This window comes from Labeo rohita, chromosome 9 (genome assembly GCF_022985175.1).
Source record: "Labeo rohita strain BAU-BD-2019 chromosome 9, IGBB_LRoh.1.0, whole genome shotgun sequence".
In the NCBI taxonomy this organism is placed as follows: domain Eukaryota; kingdom Metazoa; phylum Chordata; class Actinopteri; order Cypriniformes; family Cyprinidae; genus Labeo; species Labeo rohita.
Window position 1 is genome coordinate 35,073,025 of NC_066877.1, and position 19,528 is coordinate 35,092,552.

At 34.8% G+C, this 19,528-nt stretch overlaps 1 protein-coding gene across 1 annotated transcript; it reads left to right on the forward strand.

Moving 5' to 3' along the window:
• The first annotated feature begins 13,285 nt into the window (after positions 1–13,285).
• sox21b (SRY-box transcription factor 21b) lies at positions 13,286–15,385 on the forward strand. The gene has a single exon (XM_051119951.1). The coding sequence runs from the start codon at positions 13,644–13,646 to the stop codon at positions 14,385–14,387; it is 744 nt and encodes a 247-aa protein (XP_050975908.1). The 5' UTR covers positions 13,286–13,643; the 3' UTR covers positions 14,388–15,385.
• Positions 15,386–19,528: the final 4,143 nt, after the last annotated feature.

A 19,528-nucleotide genomic window follows, 5' to 3' on the forward strand; every position in this document is an offset into this window, starting at 1 on the left:
TGGTAAAGTGTGTTAATGGAGTTGGCAGGACTATTTTTTTGGGCTGTTTTTACATTTGGTTCATTACAGGGGTCTACAGAGTTTCGGCTTGAACGCTCCCACCAAACTCCAAGCTAACAGAACATCTGAGTTTATAAAACTATTAAACTATCGCCAAATACACCGAAACGCATCTTGCTTTTCTCGGTTTTATGTGACTGTCTTTCAAAACTGAAAAAACAAACAAAAAACAAATCAGAATTCTACTGGACAATAACAAAATGTACAAAATGGTCAAATTATATAAAAATAATTAATGTATTATTATTTGTATTATTATTCTAAGTAATATGTAAATATTTTATAATATTATTAATTATTAACAATAACAGTAATAATAATAAATATAACAGTTTTAATTAATACAACAAATAATAATAATCATAAATAATTTGATATATATATATATATACACACACACACACACACAATTAATTGCATAATAGTAATAATTAGTCATAATTTTTTTTATTTTTATTACATTCTATAACAAATATGTAAATTACGATAATAAATATAATACACTATCAACAATAAATTATATAATGATATATTATTATTATTAATAGTAATAATATAACACAATACAATAAATAATAATAATAAAGCATTCAATATAAATATATACAATTGCATAATAGTAATAATGAGTAATAAAAATTAAATAATAATAACAATTATTTTATTTAATATAATATTTTATTTTATTACATTCTATAAATAACATGTAAATTATGTTAAATATTATAATTCATTATCAACAGCAAATATTATATAATATATTATTACTATTATTATTAATAATGAAAATAAATATACTACTTTAATACAATAAATAATAATAATAATAATAATAAATCATTTGACAAATATATACAATTGACTGCATAATAATTAATAATAAAAATAAAAACAATAATAACAATAATTACAATTATTTTTATAACATTTAATGTTATTTTATTAAATTCTATAACAAATATGTAAATTATAATAACTATTATAATACATTATCAACAATAAATAACATTACATAATATATTCAATTAATTATTCAATAAAATAGATATATAAAATATAAATACTTAATTATATAATAACAATTATAATAAATATTACAATACAATAACAACAATAAATAGCATTATAAATATTATATTCAACTGATTATTCAATAAAAATAATAATTATAATAATAAACAATAGCAATACATATTTTTCATTAAATTATACACTAACAACAATCCTTATAATAAATATTATAATACATTAAAAACAATAAATAGCAAATATTATACAAATATTATATTCAAATAATTATTCAATAATAATAATAAAAAAAATAGTAACAAATATTCTTTATTAAATTATATAATAACAACAATTATAATAAATAATATATTAAAAACAATATAAAAATATATAAAACAAATATAAACAATAAATAGCACTGAGTAAATATTATATTCAATTAATTGTTAAATAATAATAATAATAATACTGCTAAAACTACAGTGTAGATGATTAAAAAAGTGGACTGAGACCAGAATTAACTGAAATGGACCTAAATAAGACCTAAATCTAGTTTTAAATCCAAAGAAAATTGTATTCTTTTACTCGGTTTAGATTTTGGTCCAAGTTTGAATATTTAATAAGACTCGTGTGAAAACACCTTTTTGGTAGCAAAATCAAATTGATTGAAACATTTAATAAACAAACACACAAAGACAGATTCCATGTTATGATAATTCTCCATTGGAATTTATAATATGCCTTGCATTTTGAGAAAAGCATATCATGTATCTATTTATTCAACATCTACCACTCAAAGGTGAATGTAAATTTCTGCCAAACAAAGCACGCTCCCCTGTCCCCCTTGTATCGTTTAGCTGACCGGTCGTCAAACTATTCTCAGCGCTGACCGGCCGACAGACTCGCCTGCATTGATATACGGGCCTCTCTGAATGGCAGGCTCAAGCAGAAAGGAGATAATCCCACATAATGTGGACACAGTTTTCATTTCTTGTCACCCAATTAAACTGCAATTATCCCAAGTGGAAGAGCACAGAATGGCGGAAAAAACAGGAGAAGAATGAGAGATCGCAGCACCGCGGGACTCTTTCACTGAGACACATTAGCCCAGATTTTGGCCGAGCCAGATGAAAGGAGAGCGCTTCTCGCACTTGGCAGCGCACAGCAAGATGTGGACCAGCTGCAACAGGGGGTTTACAACTGAATGCCCGCTCAACTTTTTTCCACTCTTTTTTTGTCCGTGCCATAGAGCGGAGGATAGAGGGAGTGGGAAAAAGACACACAAGCGTATACAGGTTGTTTCAAAGCGACGTGGCGTTTGCATGGGAGGCCTATTGTGTTTTGCGTTTGGAAGAGGACGTGGAGTTTTAAAACCCTAATAGTCCCTGTGGATTTGTAGTTTTCTCATGCAAATGTTCAGCGCACAATGCTGGAGCAGTGGCAAGAGTGGTTGAAATCACTGTCCTTCCCACATCACAAGGACCCAAATACATACAAGCAAAAACTCAAAATGTGCTCTGTAAACTAGTTACTTTTTGACTCAATTGTCCACAAATGAAAATCTGCCTCACCCTCAGGCCATCCAAGATGTAGATGAGCTCGTTTCTTCATCAGACTTGGAGAAATGTCGCATTCCATCACTTGCTCACCAATGGATGTGAATGGGTGCCATCGGAATGAGAGTCCAAACAGCTGATAAAAACATCACAATAATCCACGAGTAATCCACACCACTCCAGTCCATCAATTAACATCTTGAGAAGAAACAAATCCATCACTAAGGCATTTTTAATTTTAAATATGAGTCCATTATCCATAATAACACTTTCTCCAGTGAAAAAAGTCCATCTCCTGTTGTCTCTAACCCATATATTTCTTTAGAGCTGTTTTGGCTTGTAAATGGTGCTTGATCTGTGCAGATTTCTCTCCTGATTCAGAACAGACAGCATTATTATTAGGGACGTAACAATATCTAAATCTCACGATACAATAACATCGCGATATACTGATCCACAACAGTGTTGGGAGTAATTAATTACAAGTAACTTAAATTACGTAATCAGATTACTTTTTTTTAAGTAACTAGTAAAGTAATGCATTATTTTTTCAAATAACTTTTTTCTCCCCATTCATTGATTGACAGGTCTCCTGTCCCTATGTTGAGAGAAATCAGGAGTAAGATGTTACTGAAGTTGTAGAATAAATGTGAACATGAATTAATTCATCTCACTTGCAAAAAAAAAAAAAAAAAGATTTAGTATTATTTAAAATGAATAAAAACACTGAAATGCAACTCAGAATATGATGCAAACCTACAATAACCCCGTTTTATTAACCAGTGTCTTTGCTGCTGACCTTCAATGATCCAATTCAATCATACTAATAAGCAAAAATGACTCTAGATAAACATTTGTGCTTCTTTTTTTATTTTTGCTTATTCTTCTGTATTCTACTGTACAGACGTGAATTTTTTTTCCTTCAGCATGAGACTATTAATTTCACTTTTGTTGTAAAAGGGCTTTTACGTTTGCCAAAACAGAACTTTTTTATATTAAAAACAAACAAGCAAGCCCTGCCCAGATTTAAAAAGTATCGCAAAAGTAACATAACACATTACTTTCCATAAAAAGTAACTAAGTAATGTAATTAGTTACTTTTTAGGGAGTAATGCAATATTGTAATGTATTACTTATAAAAGTAACTTTCCCCAACACTGGTCCAAAATACGATATTTATTGCAATATTTAAAAAAAGACAAATAAAGAATTGGAAAAATTTGAACATTTTGTACACTTTAAAGTTAAATTATTCTATCTAATGCACTCTGACAGTTCAAAATGAAGAGCTCCAACCCATGTTCCTAACTAAGAAAACTTAAGTCAGAAAAAAGAAACTTTAAAGGGGACTCAACCCTTTTTTTAATTTGTGATATACTGTCTCAGTCTAAATTACACTCACACTGGTGTTTTAGGTGTTTTAAGCCAAACAAATTAGAATATAATAATAATAATAACAATGACAGTAATAACCAAATATTGTAAAATAAATGCACTGCAAAATAAATGAAAATGAATATTTCAAAGGTATATTATTTTTGCTTTTACACTACAGTAGGGAAATTACAATCCTTCTTTCTTAATTTCTACACTTGAAAAAGATATTTTGAATTTGGACTGCAGTAACGTTACCCATTTAAACCGCCACTTTTAAGCTTTTATTTTGACGGAAACAGCAGTAGAGCTTTTATTTTGACAAAAAAACTCCAGCTTCAGTGAAAACAGGCTTACAAAACACGTCTCAGTACAAATCTAGTGAAATCTGTCTTAATGATGGGTTTGTTTCTTACAAACACACAGCTTTTGGCTTCTCAAGATGTTAACTGATGTACTGAAGTGGTGTGGATTATTTGTGGATTATTGTGATGTTTTTATCAGCTGTTTGGACTCTCATTCTGACGGTACCCGTTTACTCCAAAGCATCCACTTGTAAGCAAGTGATGCAATGCTACATTTCTCCAAATTTGATGAAGAAACAAACTCATCTACATCTTGGATGGCCTGAGGCGGAGTACATTTTCAGCAAATTTCCATTTTTGGAAGAACTACATGCTTTACTTTGAGCTACATGGAACCGAACGCCATCTGCAGCATCATAGTGACCTACTGAAGAGAGGGAAATCTGTTTCTTTCGCTCTCAATGGCACAATCATTACACTGCTCACTTCATCTCTTCAGATTAGATTGATAGTGTCGTTTCTGTGTGAGCATCAGTGCCATGGGAACCGAAGTCTGGAATTCTGATGCAGTTCCTAAATCAGATTTAGGCTTGATTAAACTGCTTTAGCTGCGCTCCGTCTGTTAAAAATGACGCCTGTTCCAATTCATGTTTAGTCCAGTGAATAATTATTAGGATTGGTGTTTTTTTAAGTCTATCTGTGTAAATTAACTACTCTATAAGCTAAACTACATAGACACCAGAGCTGAGCAAAATATCTGCTAGGCCTATAAACTGTTAAGTCTTTGAAAATTTTTCAAAAAATTCAGATAAGGCTTTGTCAAGCCAACATTCAAAATTTTTTTGTGAAATATTTTTACTATTTAAAATAACTGTTTGATATTTGAATTTATTTTAAAATGTAATTTATTTCAGGGATGCAAAGCTGAATTTTCAGCATCATTACTCCAGTCTTCAGTGTCACATGATCCTTCAGAAATCATTCTAATATGCTGATTTGCTGTTCAAGAGACATTTTTATCAATATTTAAAACCACGGAGTATTTTTTTCAGGATTCTTTAGTAAGTAGAAAGATCCAAAGATCAGCATTTATCTGAAATAAAAAGCTTTTGTAAAAAGCTTGGAGTCAGTATTTTTTTTTTTTTTTTTTTTTGGACAAGAAATTATAGAAAATACTACTTTTATTTAACAGGAATGCTTTAAATTGATCAAAAGTGATGATAAAGACGTTTATGATGTTACAAAAGATTTCTGTGTCAGATAAATTCTGTTCTTCTGAACTTTCTATTTATTAAAGAAACTTTACGGCAGCAACAAATGCCGTTCACAGAATTTGCCACAGTGATATATTTCCCGCAGGGAATTCCACTTACTTAACAGTTAGGCTCTAAAGTCGCAAAAATACACAATACTACGCACAGTTAATTAAAAAAAAATTCTCTTTGAAAACAATAACGTGTAAACAGACGCAAACTGGCACGTTTGGTCTTTATACACAATAGAAACAACAAATCTCAAATTCTGGACTATAACTATTAACTATTGCCTTGACTGAAACCTATGGCCCATCTCAGTTGACAACCTGTGATTAACAAGCTTCTCAGCAAACTTTAACAGTAAAAAAATGTAGTATTCAGTATTTTCATAAAATATAGACACATGGAGAGGAGCCATGGCACATAAGCAACACTTAGTAATTTTTTTTCGTTCATTACCTTAATTTGCTTGATCTCACTTGATTTTTCTGCTGAAACAACTCCAACTTCCCTTTTCACTTCAGACAACTACTTTCGTTGTTTTTCTAAAAATAGGTCACTACCTGTATACGTAAAAAAAAAAAAAAAACAGATATGAAGCAATAAAAACTTAAATCTATTTTTTTTAATAATTTGTAATTATGTACTTGTTTACAGACATAAGACTTTACTATCGCTTTCCCTATTTTTATTTGATTTGAGGCAATGTATATGTTACTGCTATTGTATGTTCTTTCTAAAAAATGCAAAAATAAATAAATAAATAATTATTTTGTTGTTTTTCTCTTCCCTTTAAAGGTGCACTTCGGTATTATCGCCATCTATGGTTGAAGCATAAAATTGCATTTTTTTTAACATGTTACCATCCTGTCGATTACCCCAAAAAAACAAAAAAATATAAAAATAAAAATTATTAAAAAATAATCTTGTTAAAAAAATAAATAAAGCAAACATCATGCAGATGATCACAGATGACTGTTAAAAGTGCTCTAATTTTTTTTTGGACATTTTTCAAAATGTATTTAAAAAAATACATAAATGTATGTTTTTAAAAGCATTTAAAATATATTTTGCCCTCCATATATTTCAATACAAGAAAAAACATTCACATATGTGACACTGGACCACAAAACCAGTCATAAGGGTCAATTTTTCGAAATTGAGATTTATGCATTATCAAAAGGTGAATAAATAAGCTTTCCATTGATGTATGGTTTGTTAGGATAGAACAATATTTGGCCGAGATACAGCCATTTCAAAAAAATCAAAATATTGAGGAAATCACCTTTAAAGTTGTCCAAATGAAGTTCTTAGCAATGCATATTACTAATCAAAAACTCAGTTTTTATATATTTACAGTAAGAATTTTACAAAATATCTTCATGGAGCATGATCTTTCTTTGCATAAAAGAAAAATCAATAATTTTGACCCATATTTTTGGCTATTGCTACAAATATTCTCCAGCGACTTAAGACGACTTTTTGTGGTCCAGGGTCACATATGTTACATTTAAAGAAAAAAAATGTAATTTGTCTGTAACACACATAAACATATAACATATTTGAATAAAAATCAGCAAGAAACCTACTTTATAATACTATTACTTCATTAAGTTGCTTGCAACATATATTTAACATAAATTACAATATGTGACCATGGACCACAAAACCAGTCATAAGGGTCATTTTGTTTTTAAATTGAGATTTACACATTCATGCAAGCTGAATAAATAAGCTTTCCATTGATGAATGATTTGTTAGGATAGGACAATATCTGGCCTGAGATGCAACTATTTAAAATTTTCTGCAATCTGAGGGTGCAAAAAAATCAAAATATTGAGAAAATCACCTTTAAAGTTGTCCAAATGAAGTTCTTAGCAATGCACATTACTAATCAAAAATGAAGTTTTGATATGCAGTAGGAAATATCATCATGGAACATGATCTTCACTTAATATCCTAATGATTTTAGCACAAATTTTGACCCATAGAATGTATTTTGCCTATTCCTACAAATAAGCCCATGCTACTTAACACTTGCTGTATAGGTTTGTTTACTTCTATATGGTGCTATAAAATAGTTAACTCTGCAATACGCATGTGCTGACGTTGCAGGCCAAACTGGCTTCGATTGGAATCAACGGAGAGTCAATTCTCCACACTGAGGCAGATCACAAGGTTTCGGAAAAGAGGCGAATATCACTAAAGAACTCTCCACTTTCTCCAGTCAGAAGAATGACACCATATAAAACACGCTGAATGCAAAGACTGCTCGAAAGAGACTGAATGGCTTTCTGTTTTGTGTCAGACATCACATCTGCTTCTGGAGGAAAAAAGAGAAGTGTATGGAGAAAGCCAGGCATTGTGATGAGATAATAGGATGGATGAGAAACATTGTGAAGTTTAAGCTGATTCCAGCTCAAAATGCTATCATTACGTCCCGTTCTCTCTCTCTTTCTCTCTCTGTATCTCCCCGATATAAAACGGAGAGGCGCGCGGTGATGCTGCTGATAGAGGAGCAGCTATCAGGTGGCAGTCTGGGTAATTACAACTCTCTGTTTGGACCGGGCTGTGATGCAGCCACGATAAGCTGGAAGAATGGAGAAAAAGCAACCGGGCGATAATGCACCGGCTAAATGCTTCAAAATAGTGTATCATCACAAAGTCATCACAATGCCTGTGGGGGGAAAAAGACTCTGATTTCTAAACCGCAGGGGGACCAAAGTGGAAACGATGAATACTTCTCCCTGCCCCCTCCAGTTTATTCTTCAGTTAAACATGTAGCTCTTGGGAGACGCCGGCGAAATTTGATTTGACAAACGGCTCAGAAGGTCGCACGCTAAACGCCGTGAGATAGTCGACGCGAGCCGTGCGGTTTCTGAGCCGGCCTCGAGGAAAGCAGATACTGTCAGACGCGTCGCATAACTCTTTGACTGAGACATGGCTTATCGCTCCTCCTGTTTTCTCACTGTACATCATGCCTTTTACTCTAATGTTCTTTGAAAGATCACTGAGAGGACCAGACTACTGTAGGAGCGAGCCAGAATTTTTCATGAGGACACCTTGTGATCATATTTTCCCAGATTAATGACATTTGGAATTTTATTATTATTTTTTTTGATTATTTTAAAATTATTTTTAATTTTTAAAAAACATTTTACAATTTTTATTATTATTTTTATTATTTTATTTAATTTTTTTGTTTTTTTATTCTGTGATATTCTGGATATTTGGATCCAAACCTAACAGGAGATTACAACACAAACATTTTTAGTTTATCAAAAGCAGCAGTGACAGAAACTCACAGATCTAGTTTCAATCCAAATGCCCGTGAGCTATTTGTAGTATTTTGTTAATACAAATCTTTTAAACATGTGATTATGTCTATAAACGTGTGGGCTGGAAACGCTGCCAACTTCTGCATAATTTTTCAAACCCATGACTGCAATGATTCAGTCGAATTTAACTCTTTGACTCTTCTTTAGTTCATAAATGAGCATCTACATTTGTGACCCTGGACCGCAAAACCAGTCACTATGAAAATGAGATTTATACATTTATTCCAGCTGAATAAATAAGCTTTCCATTGAGGTATGGTTTGTTAGGATAGGACAATTTTTGGCTGAGACGCAACTATTTATAAATCTGCAATCTGAGGGTGCAAAAAAATCTAAATATTGAGAAAATCGCCTTTGAAGTTGTCCAAATGAAGTTCTAATTAATCAAAAATTAAGTTTTGATATATTTACGGTAAGAAATTTACAAAATATCTTCATGCAATATGATCTTTACTTAATATCCTAATGATCATTTTGACCCATACAATGTATTTTTGGCTATTGCTACAAATATACACAAGCTGCTTAAGACTGGTTTTGTGGTCTTCTTGTGTAAAAATCAACTTTTAAGTAAAATTAAACACAATTAGTTACACTTTAAAGACTGCTGCTGATTTGTTATGCCTTAAAGTTTAATTTTAAGATGACTTTATGGATAATCTTCTCTTTAAATCTGATCAGAGCGAGAAATCTGTAAACAAAATGGAAAATAAAAACTTTTCTGCCAGGATGTTGTACTATGTTAAGTTTACAGACATTTCATTTAAACTTACAACACAATACAATGCATAATTCAAAACAAGGGTAAAACGGCTGTATTTTTCCCCCATATTAATGCAGTAAATTTGGCCCTATTTTATGGACTTTAAGAAGGCCAAGAAGGCTAAAAAAATACAATAGTAATTAAAAAATTGTTTGTTTTCTACCACAAAGTGGTTTATTTAGGCCATGCAGTTAAACATCTCGAACTCAGTCTTAGAGGAAGGGAGTATATGATAGAGCATCTGATAAGAGTCTTATATTCTCCAGCTCCCTGTAATGACGACTCTTTCATCAGAGAGAAAGCGTCTCCACACCCCAGTTTTAGTTTGAAGAGCTCTATTGCAGTCCTGTGTCACAGAGAGATGGCATGATAGGCAAAACGCACAACTTCTACAAAGAAATGCCCATCTCTTCATGAAAGCAGTTTCCTGCCACTGAATCGCTTCCTTTGCTGCTTGAGACACGCTAAAGTCTGATTCAAGTTCAAATGGAGTTCAGGCAAAACTCACACTCAAAAACTCAAGAGTTTTTCAAGTTTCTCATATATATATATATATATACAGTTGAAGTCAAAAGTACACCTTGCAGAATTTGCAAAATGTTAATTATTTTAACAAAATAAGAGGGAGCATGAGAGACAAAATGCATGTTATTTATTACTTAGTACTGACCTGAAGATATTTCACATAAAAGATGTTTACATTAGTGCACAAGAGAAAAAAGCTGAATTTATAAAAACAACCCTGTTCCGAAGTTTACATACACTTGATTCTTAATACTCTGTTGTTACCTGAATGATCCACAGCTGTGTTTTTTTATTGCTCATGAGTTTATGCCTGGTGTTCTTCAGAAAAATCCTTCAGGTCCCCCAAATTATTTGGTTTTACTGCATTTTTGTGTATTTGAACACTTTCCAACAATGACTGTATGATTTTGAGATCCATCTTTTCACACTGAGGACAACTGAGGGACTCATATGCAACTATTACACAAGGTTTAAATGCTCACTGATGCTTCAGAAGGAAAAACGACCATTAAGAGCTGGGGGTGAAAACTTTTGAACGGAATAAGGATGTGTACATTTTTCCTATTTTGCCTAAATATCGTATTTTTTTTTCATTTAGTACTGCCCTTCAGAAGCTACAGAACATACTTGCATGTTTCCCAGAAGACAAAATAAGTTAAATTTACCCTGATCCTTAAGTTCCAAAAGTTTTCACCCCCGGCTCTTAATGCATTGCGTTTCCTTCTGGAGCATCGGTGAGCGTTTGAACCTTCTGTAATAGTTGCATATGAGTCCCTCAGTTGTCCTCAGTGTGAAAAGATGGATCTTACAATCATACAGTCATTGTCAGAAAGGGTTCAAATACACAAAAATGCTGAAAAACCAAAGAATTTGTGGAACCTGAAGTATTAAGAATCAAGCGTGTGTAAACTTTTGAACAGGGTCATTTTTATAAATTCAACTATTATTTTCTCTCATGGACTATATGTAAACGTCTTTTATGTGAAACATCTTATTCAGGTCAGTACTAAATAAAAAATAACATGCATTTTGTATGATCCCTGTTATTTTAGTAAAATAATTAACATTTAGCAGATTCTGCAAGGTGTATGCAAACGTTTGACTTCAACTGTGTGTGTATATATCAGCCAACATGGCAACAATACAGTACCTCAGATATAAAAAAGCATATAGTTTAATCAAAATGTATGTTTTTTCCCAGCATTTTTAATCATTTTTTGGTACTTACTAATGAAATGTGCGTTTTTAAAAAAAATGCTATTTTATAAAATATATGTTGCAGGATGTTGGTATAAAAGCAGAGGCTGCGCGTTTATGCATTGATTTAATTTTTTCCTTTTTTACCTCATCGACTGTTTTAAGGCTTTAAAGGCACGTTCACGTGATATTTTCGCTGTCGCCTGAAGCATCTGAAGCACAAACTGCCCACAGAAGAGAGCAGGACAGAGATCGACACGTCAGACCTCCTGTCAATCACCTGCTCTGACACTCATCATCATCATGAGCTTCACTTTATCTTCACTGTACCCCGCCGGACTTCAGTCTGAACAAAAGACATGCATATGAAGGCCGAGGGCAGAACGCCATAATAGTAACAACATTAATCTCATTCGATAGGCGTAATTAAATTTCAGAAGCCACGTTTGGCCGAATAATGGAGAGGAAACCAGGCTTATGGCGAACAATGGATTTCAAGCACTCATGTAGCTGCTCAACATTTAGCGCTGCTTGTCTTTCAATACGCAGATGACTTTCTTCACGATAAATGATTTTTTTTTTCTTATCTGCATCGTCTTTGCTCCCTTACAAGGCTGTGCCTCTTTTAAATGTGTGATTATTAATCATGTTGGCATCATCTCTGATAAGAGCGGATTATGCGCCGATCTCTTTAAATGAATTAGATGCTTTGACTTTCGATTTGGATAATAATAATAATAAATAGTAATAAACACAAATAAGTATAATAAAACTAGCATGCGTGCATGCATGCTAAATTTTTGTTTTAAATACAAACGTCTGCATTGATATTAAGAGCTAGGGAAAAGGATTAATTGCAAAGCCACTTTCTGCAATTAAATGATTTTCCCCACTTGTTAAAAGCTGTCATTTTAAGTGTGATTTTAATAATAGCGAACAACAGCCAAGGTGCGGGCAGAATCCACTTAAACATACAATTTACACAAGGACTCTCTGAGATATCTGTAATTGCATAGTGAAATATTCCTCAACCTCATTTTCGGGTCACGATGCGCTGCCTTCGGAAAATCCTTTGAAGTCAGAGAGACAGAAGCGAAACTGTCAAGAAGAAAAAGTTCTCAGAGTGCGATAAACACCTCACGCTTTATCTAGCTTATTAACACGTGTGTGTTTTAGTGGAAATGTTCTGATAAATTAAAGAAGACGTGCTTGACCGTTAGTTCAAGATTCATTTTGTGATGCATTGCACACAATGTGCGTTCAATACGTCTATTTCATTCTGTGCAAACGGAACGCAGCCTAATCAGGTACATGAATACAGGATATAAATAAAAAGTGATTTATTATAAGTTACACCTGCTAAAGGTGACTTAATAGCAAGTTTTCGAACGTTTCATGAAATAAACAACAGTTGAAAAGCAAACGAATCAAAAAAGCGCATTTTCACCTGGCGTTAAATAGACTAAAATCGCGTTTACCTGAAGAGGTAACCATAGCAACAGTCGAACGCTTTTGGAAACAATTCTGAAAACTATTTATAAGCAAAGATTCGCATGATGTTTTGTTTAAAAAACGGTCTTGAATTTATAATTCGGATTGTGAGAGACGAACCTCAACAGACGCACCACTAAAATTCCCAGCGAAATGTATTTCAAATGCGAAAATCGAATAATTAGCGAGCGCTCAGGTTGAGCAGGCTATTATTAAAGTACACTCATGCTGCGTCCTGAACGCTTAAGCTTGAACACACACACACACACACGGGATGTCGGACTGCTTTTCACTCTGAGCAAAGTGAGTTTATCATTTCACTCTCGTCCTCTCGCTGGGTGGGATTTTGGAGCGCCCGAGGTCTGACAGCTCCAGTGCGCATGCGCCAAAGGCCCTTTCAGTACCTGCCAGTGCGCTCCTTATTTCACATGTTGCAACTCTCGGTTGACAATCACTCGATTTAAGTTATCAGCGGCGCTTGCTTCACCATGGTGAAGAGGAAAACAAAAAGCGAGCAGAGCTGAGGAACACGGCTTCCCTTCGACTTCATCTGCGACTTTTTGAGGATATACTAAAGATGCATTTGAGAACATTGCTTTCGTAAAAGTTTAAGAAGAATTACGATTGGACTTGTTTTTTTTTCCGCGGCGGAATGAGGCAGTGAGTCCGGAGACTTTTCGCGTACTTGTCAAAATTACGCAAATCCAAGTGACTGTCAGTGGATTTTTCTTTTTTTACCTGAGCAGGTGAAGCGAACGCTTGCCATCATGTCCAAGCCCATGGATCACGTTAAGCGTCCCATGAACGCGTTCATGGTGTGGTCCCGAGCGCAGCGGCGAAAAATGGCTCAGGAAAACCCGAAAATGCACAATTCTGAAATCAGCAAGCGACTCGGAGCCGAGTGGAAACTTCTGACGGAGTCCGAAAAGAGGCCGTTCATTGACGAAGCGAAGCGACTGCGGGCGATGCACATGAAGGAGCACCCTGACTACAAATACAGACCGAGGCGAAAGCCTAAGACTTTAATGAAGAAAGACAAATTCGCGTTCCCGGTGGCGTATAATTTGGGAGAGCACGAGGCGCTGAAAGTGGGCGGCTTACCGAGCGGAGCGCTTTCCGAGTCGCTAATGAGCAACCCCGACAAGGCGGCGGCGGCGGCGGCGGCGGCCGCGGCCAGGGTGTTCTTCAACCCCTCCATGTCTACAAACCCCTATTCGTTTTTTGATCTCGGCTCAAAAATGACAGAACTTTCTCCACCGTCCTTTCCGTACGCTTCACCGTTGGGTTACCCGACAGCGGCGACGGCTTTCTCCGGAGCGGGCGCTGTCGGAACCGGCGCACATACCCACACGCACTCCCATCCATCGCCGGGTAACCCGGGCTACATGATTCCGTGTAACTGCGCGGCTTGGCCGTCGGCAGGGCTCCAGCCGCCTCTTGCCTACATTTTACTACCTGGAATGGGCAAACCACAACTTGAACCGTATCCCGCGTACGCGGCGGCGTTATGAGACTGAGAAAGTTTCTAAGTGTGAAATAAACGCAATACACGTGGAGCATGAACATGTGATGCCACGGTCGTCATATCAGATATCACATGTGTTTGTATCATGATTAATGCCTTGATGTAAGGTAAACAACTCTTGTGGATATTAAGCGAGCGAATCCAGTGCGCCCTTATCAATGTGAATAATTCTATGAAAAGCTACCACGTCAGACTAACCTGTTGACTCTGTAACTAGTTTACCAGAGAAAATGCTGGTTGAAGTGGTTGCGTTTTAGCTATATTGGAAAAAAAACTGTTTTATTATGACCTTGACGAATTAACGCGCAGTTTTGTTTTTGTTTTTTTCTTCTTCTTCTTCAAATCAGTCATGTTGCTGTAAATGTGTACAGTTTTATTAAATCATATCTGGTTAGTGCTCCGCATGCCGGAGCTGATGGACTAGAAATCGGGTGTATATTTTGAGTTCCATGGATGTATGTAATATTTATTGTTCAGTCAGTGAAACCCAATTTGTTGATCGTGGGACACGCCGTGTCCTTTGATATTTGCACAAAGGGAGACCATGAGCACTTACAAGTGTAATTTATTGAAGAAAAACAACATGCCCAAGTTTCTGAAATTTCTGGTCCGTCGACATCAGACAGATGCGTTCACAAAAGAAAGTCAGTTCGTTTTTTACTAACTCGAAGTGAAATTGTATGTTATATGTTTTGCATAATTCCACTTATATGTACTTCAAATGCCTATCGTTCATTTATTGAACAAGGGGGATATAATAAAGCGTATGCGGAAAAAAGGAAATTGCTCTGTAGTTCTTGATGAATGGCGAACAAGATTTGTATCTTGAATGCCTTTACTTGGTCGGACCAGGTGAAGTGTAAAGTATCCTCTAAAGGACGCTTTTGTTCGGGCTTTGAATAGAATTACTCAGAAATCTCAAGCAAGTCTTTGTAATCAAGAGCCAAAATCCTGAATTATCACAAATCAGATCATGAATAGGAAGGAAGATAAAGCTGAGGAGTTTACTTTTAAGCAGAAAAACGAAACCGTTCAGGCCTTTTCCTCCTCTGCATCTTTTAGAGCTATTTTATTCAAATGGAAACGCTTTGTTCATTTCATATTTTATATGCACTCACCATTTCTTATTAATTATACATCTAACACACATATTCATCAAAGACGCAGGCTAAAATGCACGCTTTTCTTCCTAGTGTGCTCCGTGCCGGGTCGTTCTTAATGTAAACTGCCCTCTTAGATTACATTAAGAAGTTAATTCATATGGCTCAGACCAATTATGCAAAACTAATTTGGACTGTCCAGGGATAATTACCTCCGCCACGGTTAATTGAATCTTTTCACTGGCCTGTATTCTCCATTGTCACACCGCGATCGCTGCTCTCCACGGAACTTCCTGCTTCGCTTTGGAAAAGTGACCTTGTTTCACTTGTTATGAACCAGACGAATCAACAAATCACGGGGCTATATTATTTACAGGACAGACGCCTTTTCAAGAATGAGCCTTTTTTAATTTCAAAGCAGCTTTCTGATGACCTTTTGCACGTTATTTTGTCTTTGCAACTCACAGGCTTTTCCCAAACTAATTAAGAATTTGAAAGATTTCTGTGCAACATAGTTTATGCAAAGTAGATATTTAATTTTTTTAAACATGTTATGCACATTTTACAGGGCAGACGCCTTTTCAGCTTTCTGACCTTTTGCACGTTATTTTTTGTTGCTTACACGATTTTCCCAAACTAATTAAGAGTTTGAATGATTTCCATTACTGTGCAATATAGTTATTGCAAAGTAGATTTTTAATTTTATTTAACGTTATGCACATTTTAGAGGCCAAACACTTTTTTGAGAATGACCTTTTTAATTTCAGAATAGCTTCTTGATGACCTTATTTTTTGTTTGGAATTGACAAGCTCTTCCCAAGCTAATGAAGAATCTGAAAGATTTGCATTTCAATGCAACACTAGTAGTGTTACTGTTTATTCATTTATTTTTGACCTTTTGCAGGTTATTTTTTGTTTGCAACTTGTCATGAACTTTTCTGAAAGATTTGCATTATTATTGCAGTAGATATTTAAATAAATAAAAAAAAAGTTTCTATTTAATAATTTATTCACTTCTTAACAGCTTTACACTGCAAAAAGATGAAATGTGCTGATTTATTTCGACCTGGCCTGACCTTTAAAATGACTCTTGCTGGCGCAACCGGGTTGATTCAGTTAATATCTCAAAACTCATTTAGATGTCACCACCTATGCATATTCAAGCAACTTTTTGCCTCTGAATCGGAATGTACATTACGAAAGCTCTGCATTTCGACCTACGGTTTGCACACCGAAACGCCTGAAAAGGTCGTCCGCTCCACAAAAGAGCGCACATTACCAGCCCAGTGACCGTTTTCCCTTTTTTTCTCAGCTCTCTTTTCTCCCTCGGCTTTAAAAAAAGGGGGCACTAACTGAAAGAACTTTGTCTCCCTTCAGTAGGAGCATTTAGACAGTCGAGGAGGTTTTGTCTCGGAACAAAACATGAGTTGGGAGGCCTTTGTGAGCCTGTTGTTTGTTGAAGTGGAGCTCAGCAAAAAGCGCCTGCTTTCGCTCATTGTGGTTAAAGCAATCAGTGGTATTTGGAAAACTGTTAGCATTGTGCACTTCTTCTGTGTTCATTGTTGAGGATTTCTTTTCACAAGGTTTTTTTTTCTTCCCCCCTTTTTTTTCAGGCAATCCAGCTGGCCGGGGTGAATAGCGCTGCAATGTGTACACGCTTTGTCCCTCCGAGTCCTTCAAGTAGCCTACATTGAATAGAGTGAGTTGACACTGGATGACAGTGAAACAACATAATAAAAAATACATGAGCGCATGAATGGAGCCAGGCGCATAAATAAATAAAATGGGTGACCAAAACTGGATAAACTGAATGACAAAACGGTGAAAGGGGAACAAAAAGATATTTAACACGGCAGATTAGCATTAGAAAGCCATCTACAAAGCAGAACAATTGATGAATGCGTTTACAGGCCAAGAAAGGAATGAACTAAATGGCTTTTGAATAGATATGCTTTTTCTTCGCTGGAAAGGAGATCCAATGGGAAAGGTAGAGATGCAACTATTCAAACAACCACATGAGAAAATCTTTTGACGAATGAAAGAATGACGAAATTTGTTCATTTGCAGAAGCAAAACGGGCCTCTTTTTTGGCACAAAGTTCACGTCGAGTCACAAATCACTGACACGAGGTAAGCGCTGATACGGCGAGGTATTTTGCCAAGATTTTCGACATTATCCTGCAACTATCATCAGGTGTCAGCTATCATCACGTGCCAAGTTGGGTTTTCCTTCCATTAAGGCAAGACACCACAGGTGAACGTAGGATGAAAAATAAACGAAAATATATCACCATACTTCCCCAGTTCCTCAGACGGTTTTCTTAAATGAGGCATGCACTAAATTGCATACATTTCCAGATGACAAACTTAAAAATTCTTGTTTAAATTTTCACTAAAGGTTTTTACAGAGGAGATTTAGGATTTCTTTTTATCACTCCATAAATCTGAAAATACTGCCAAACAGGTAGGGAAAAATGCATTTTCACCATATTTTTAGAAACGAGTAATATAGATATGAATAAAACTATCAATTTTGGTGTATGCAAGTGCTGCTGAAGTGAAGGAAAAACTCATTTTGAGAAAATTACCTTTAAAATGTACTGAAATCTACAGATGCAAATACATAAAGTGCAATAATAAAATTGGTGAATAATATATAAACATACCCCTCAGTAAAAACCTTCAGAATGCAGATATGAATAAAACTGTAAAGTTCGGTGTATGTAAGTGCTGCTGTAGTGGAGAAAAAACTCTTTCTGAGAAAATTACTTTTAAAAATGTACTGAAATCTACAGATTTAAATAGACAAAGTGCAATAATAAAATCAGCGAATGATATATGAACAAACCACTCTGTAATAACCTGTAGAATGTAGATATGAATAAAACTGTAAGTTTTGTTGTATGTAAGTGCTGCTGAAGTGGAGAAAAATCTCTTTCTGAGAAAATTACGTTTAAAAACCCATTGAAATCTACAGATGCAAATAGATAAAGTGCAATAATAAAATCAACGCATGATATATGAACAAACCCCTCAGTAAAAACCTTCACAATACAGATATGAAAAAAACTGTAAAGTTTGGTGTATGCAAGTGCTGCTGAATTGGATAAAAAACTCTTTCTGAGAAAATTACGTTTAAAATGTACTGAAATCTACAGATGCAAATATATAAAGTGCAATAATAAAATCAGCAAACAATATATAAAAAACGCCTCAGTTAAAACCTTCAGAATATAGATATGAATAAAACTGTAAATTTTGGTGTATGCAAGTGCTGCTGAAGTGGAAGAAAAACTCATTTTGAGAAAATGACTTCGAAAATATGTACTGAAATCTACAGATGAAGTGCAATAATAAAATCAGCGAATGATATATAAACAAATCTCTCAGTAAAAACCTTCAGAATGCAGATAGGAATAAAACGGTAACGTTTGGTATATGTAAGTGCTGCTGAAGTGGAGAAAAAACTCCTGGCCTTCAAAAATACATACTGTAATTGAAATCTACAGATGCAAACAGGTGCAATGAAATAAGCACTTAAAGATGTTTAAGATGTTTTCTTTTCACTTGTGTGAAAAAAGGTTATGCAAAACCAAACGGAGCAAAATCTCTGTCCAGTGCATGAAAAAACAATGTTTTTGCATGTAGTGTCTTGCCTTAAATTGTGTCTGGTTGGTAAAACAACACACAACTTGTCAGAGTTTGTGTAAAAAAGCTCCAAATGCCACATTTCCTAAACGAAGTTCATAAACCAACACACCGTTACAGGCGGAGGTCAAAAGGGGATTTTTCTCCAGCACGGGTGTATTTCACACTACAGTGATACTATCAGATGACAGACAAGGAAAAAGCCACATTTATCCAACCTAACAATCCTTTGAGGAATTGAACCTATGGACGATTGGTCAGCACACTCTGATTCACTGTGTCTTTTAAAGCGCTCATTGATTTTTAGCGATTTGATCCTTTTCAGCCTCACTAAACACTCCAGCCATGATAATAGAAGTTTCCGCCTATGACCCAAATAT

Excerpts from the sequence above, each read along its gene's own strand:
- sox21b (XM_051119951.1), top strand. The coding sequence starts at position 13,644 with ATGTCCAAGCCCATGGATCACGTTAAGCGTCCCATGAACGCGTTCATG.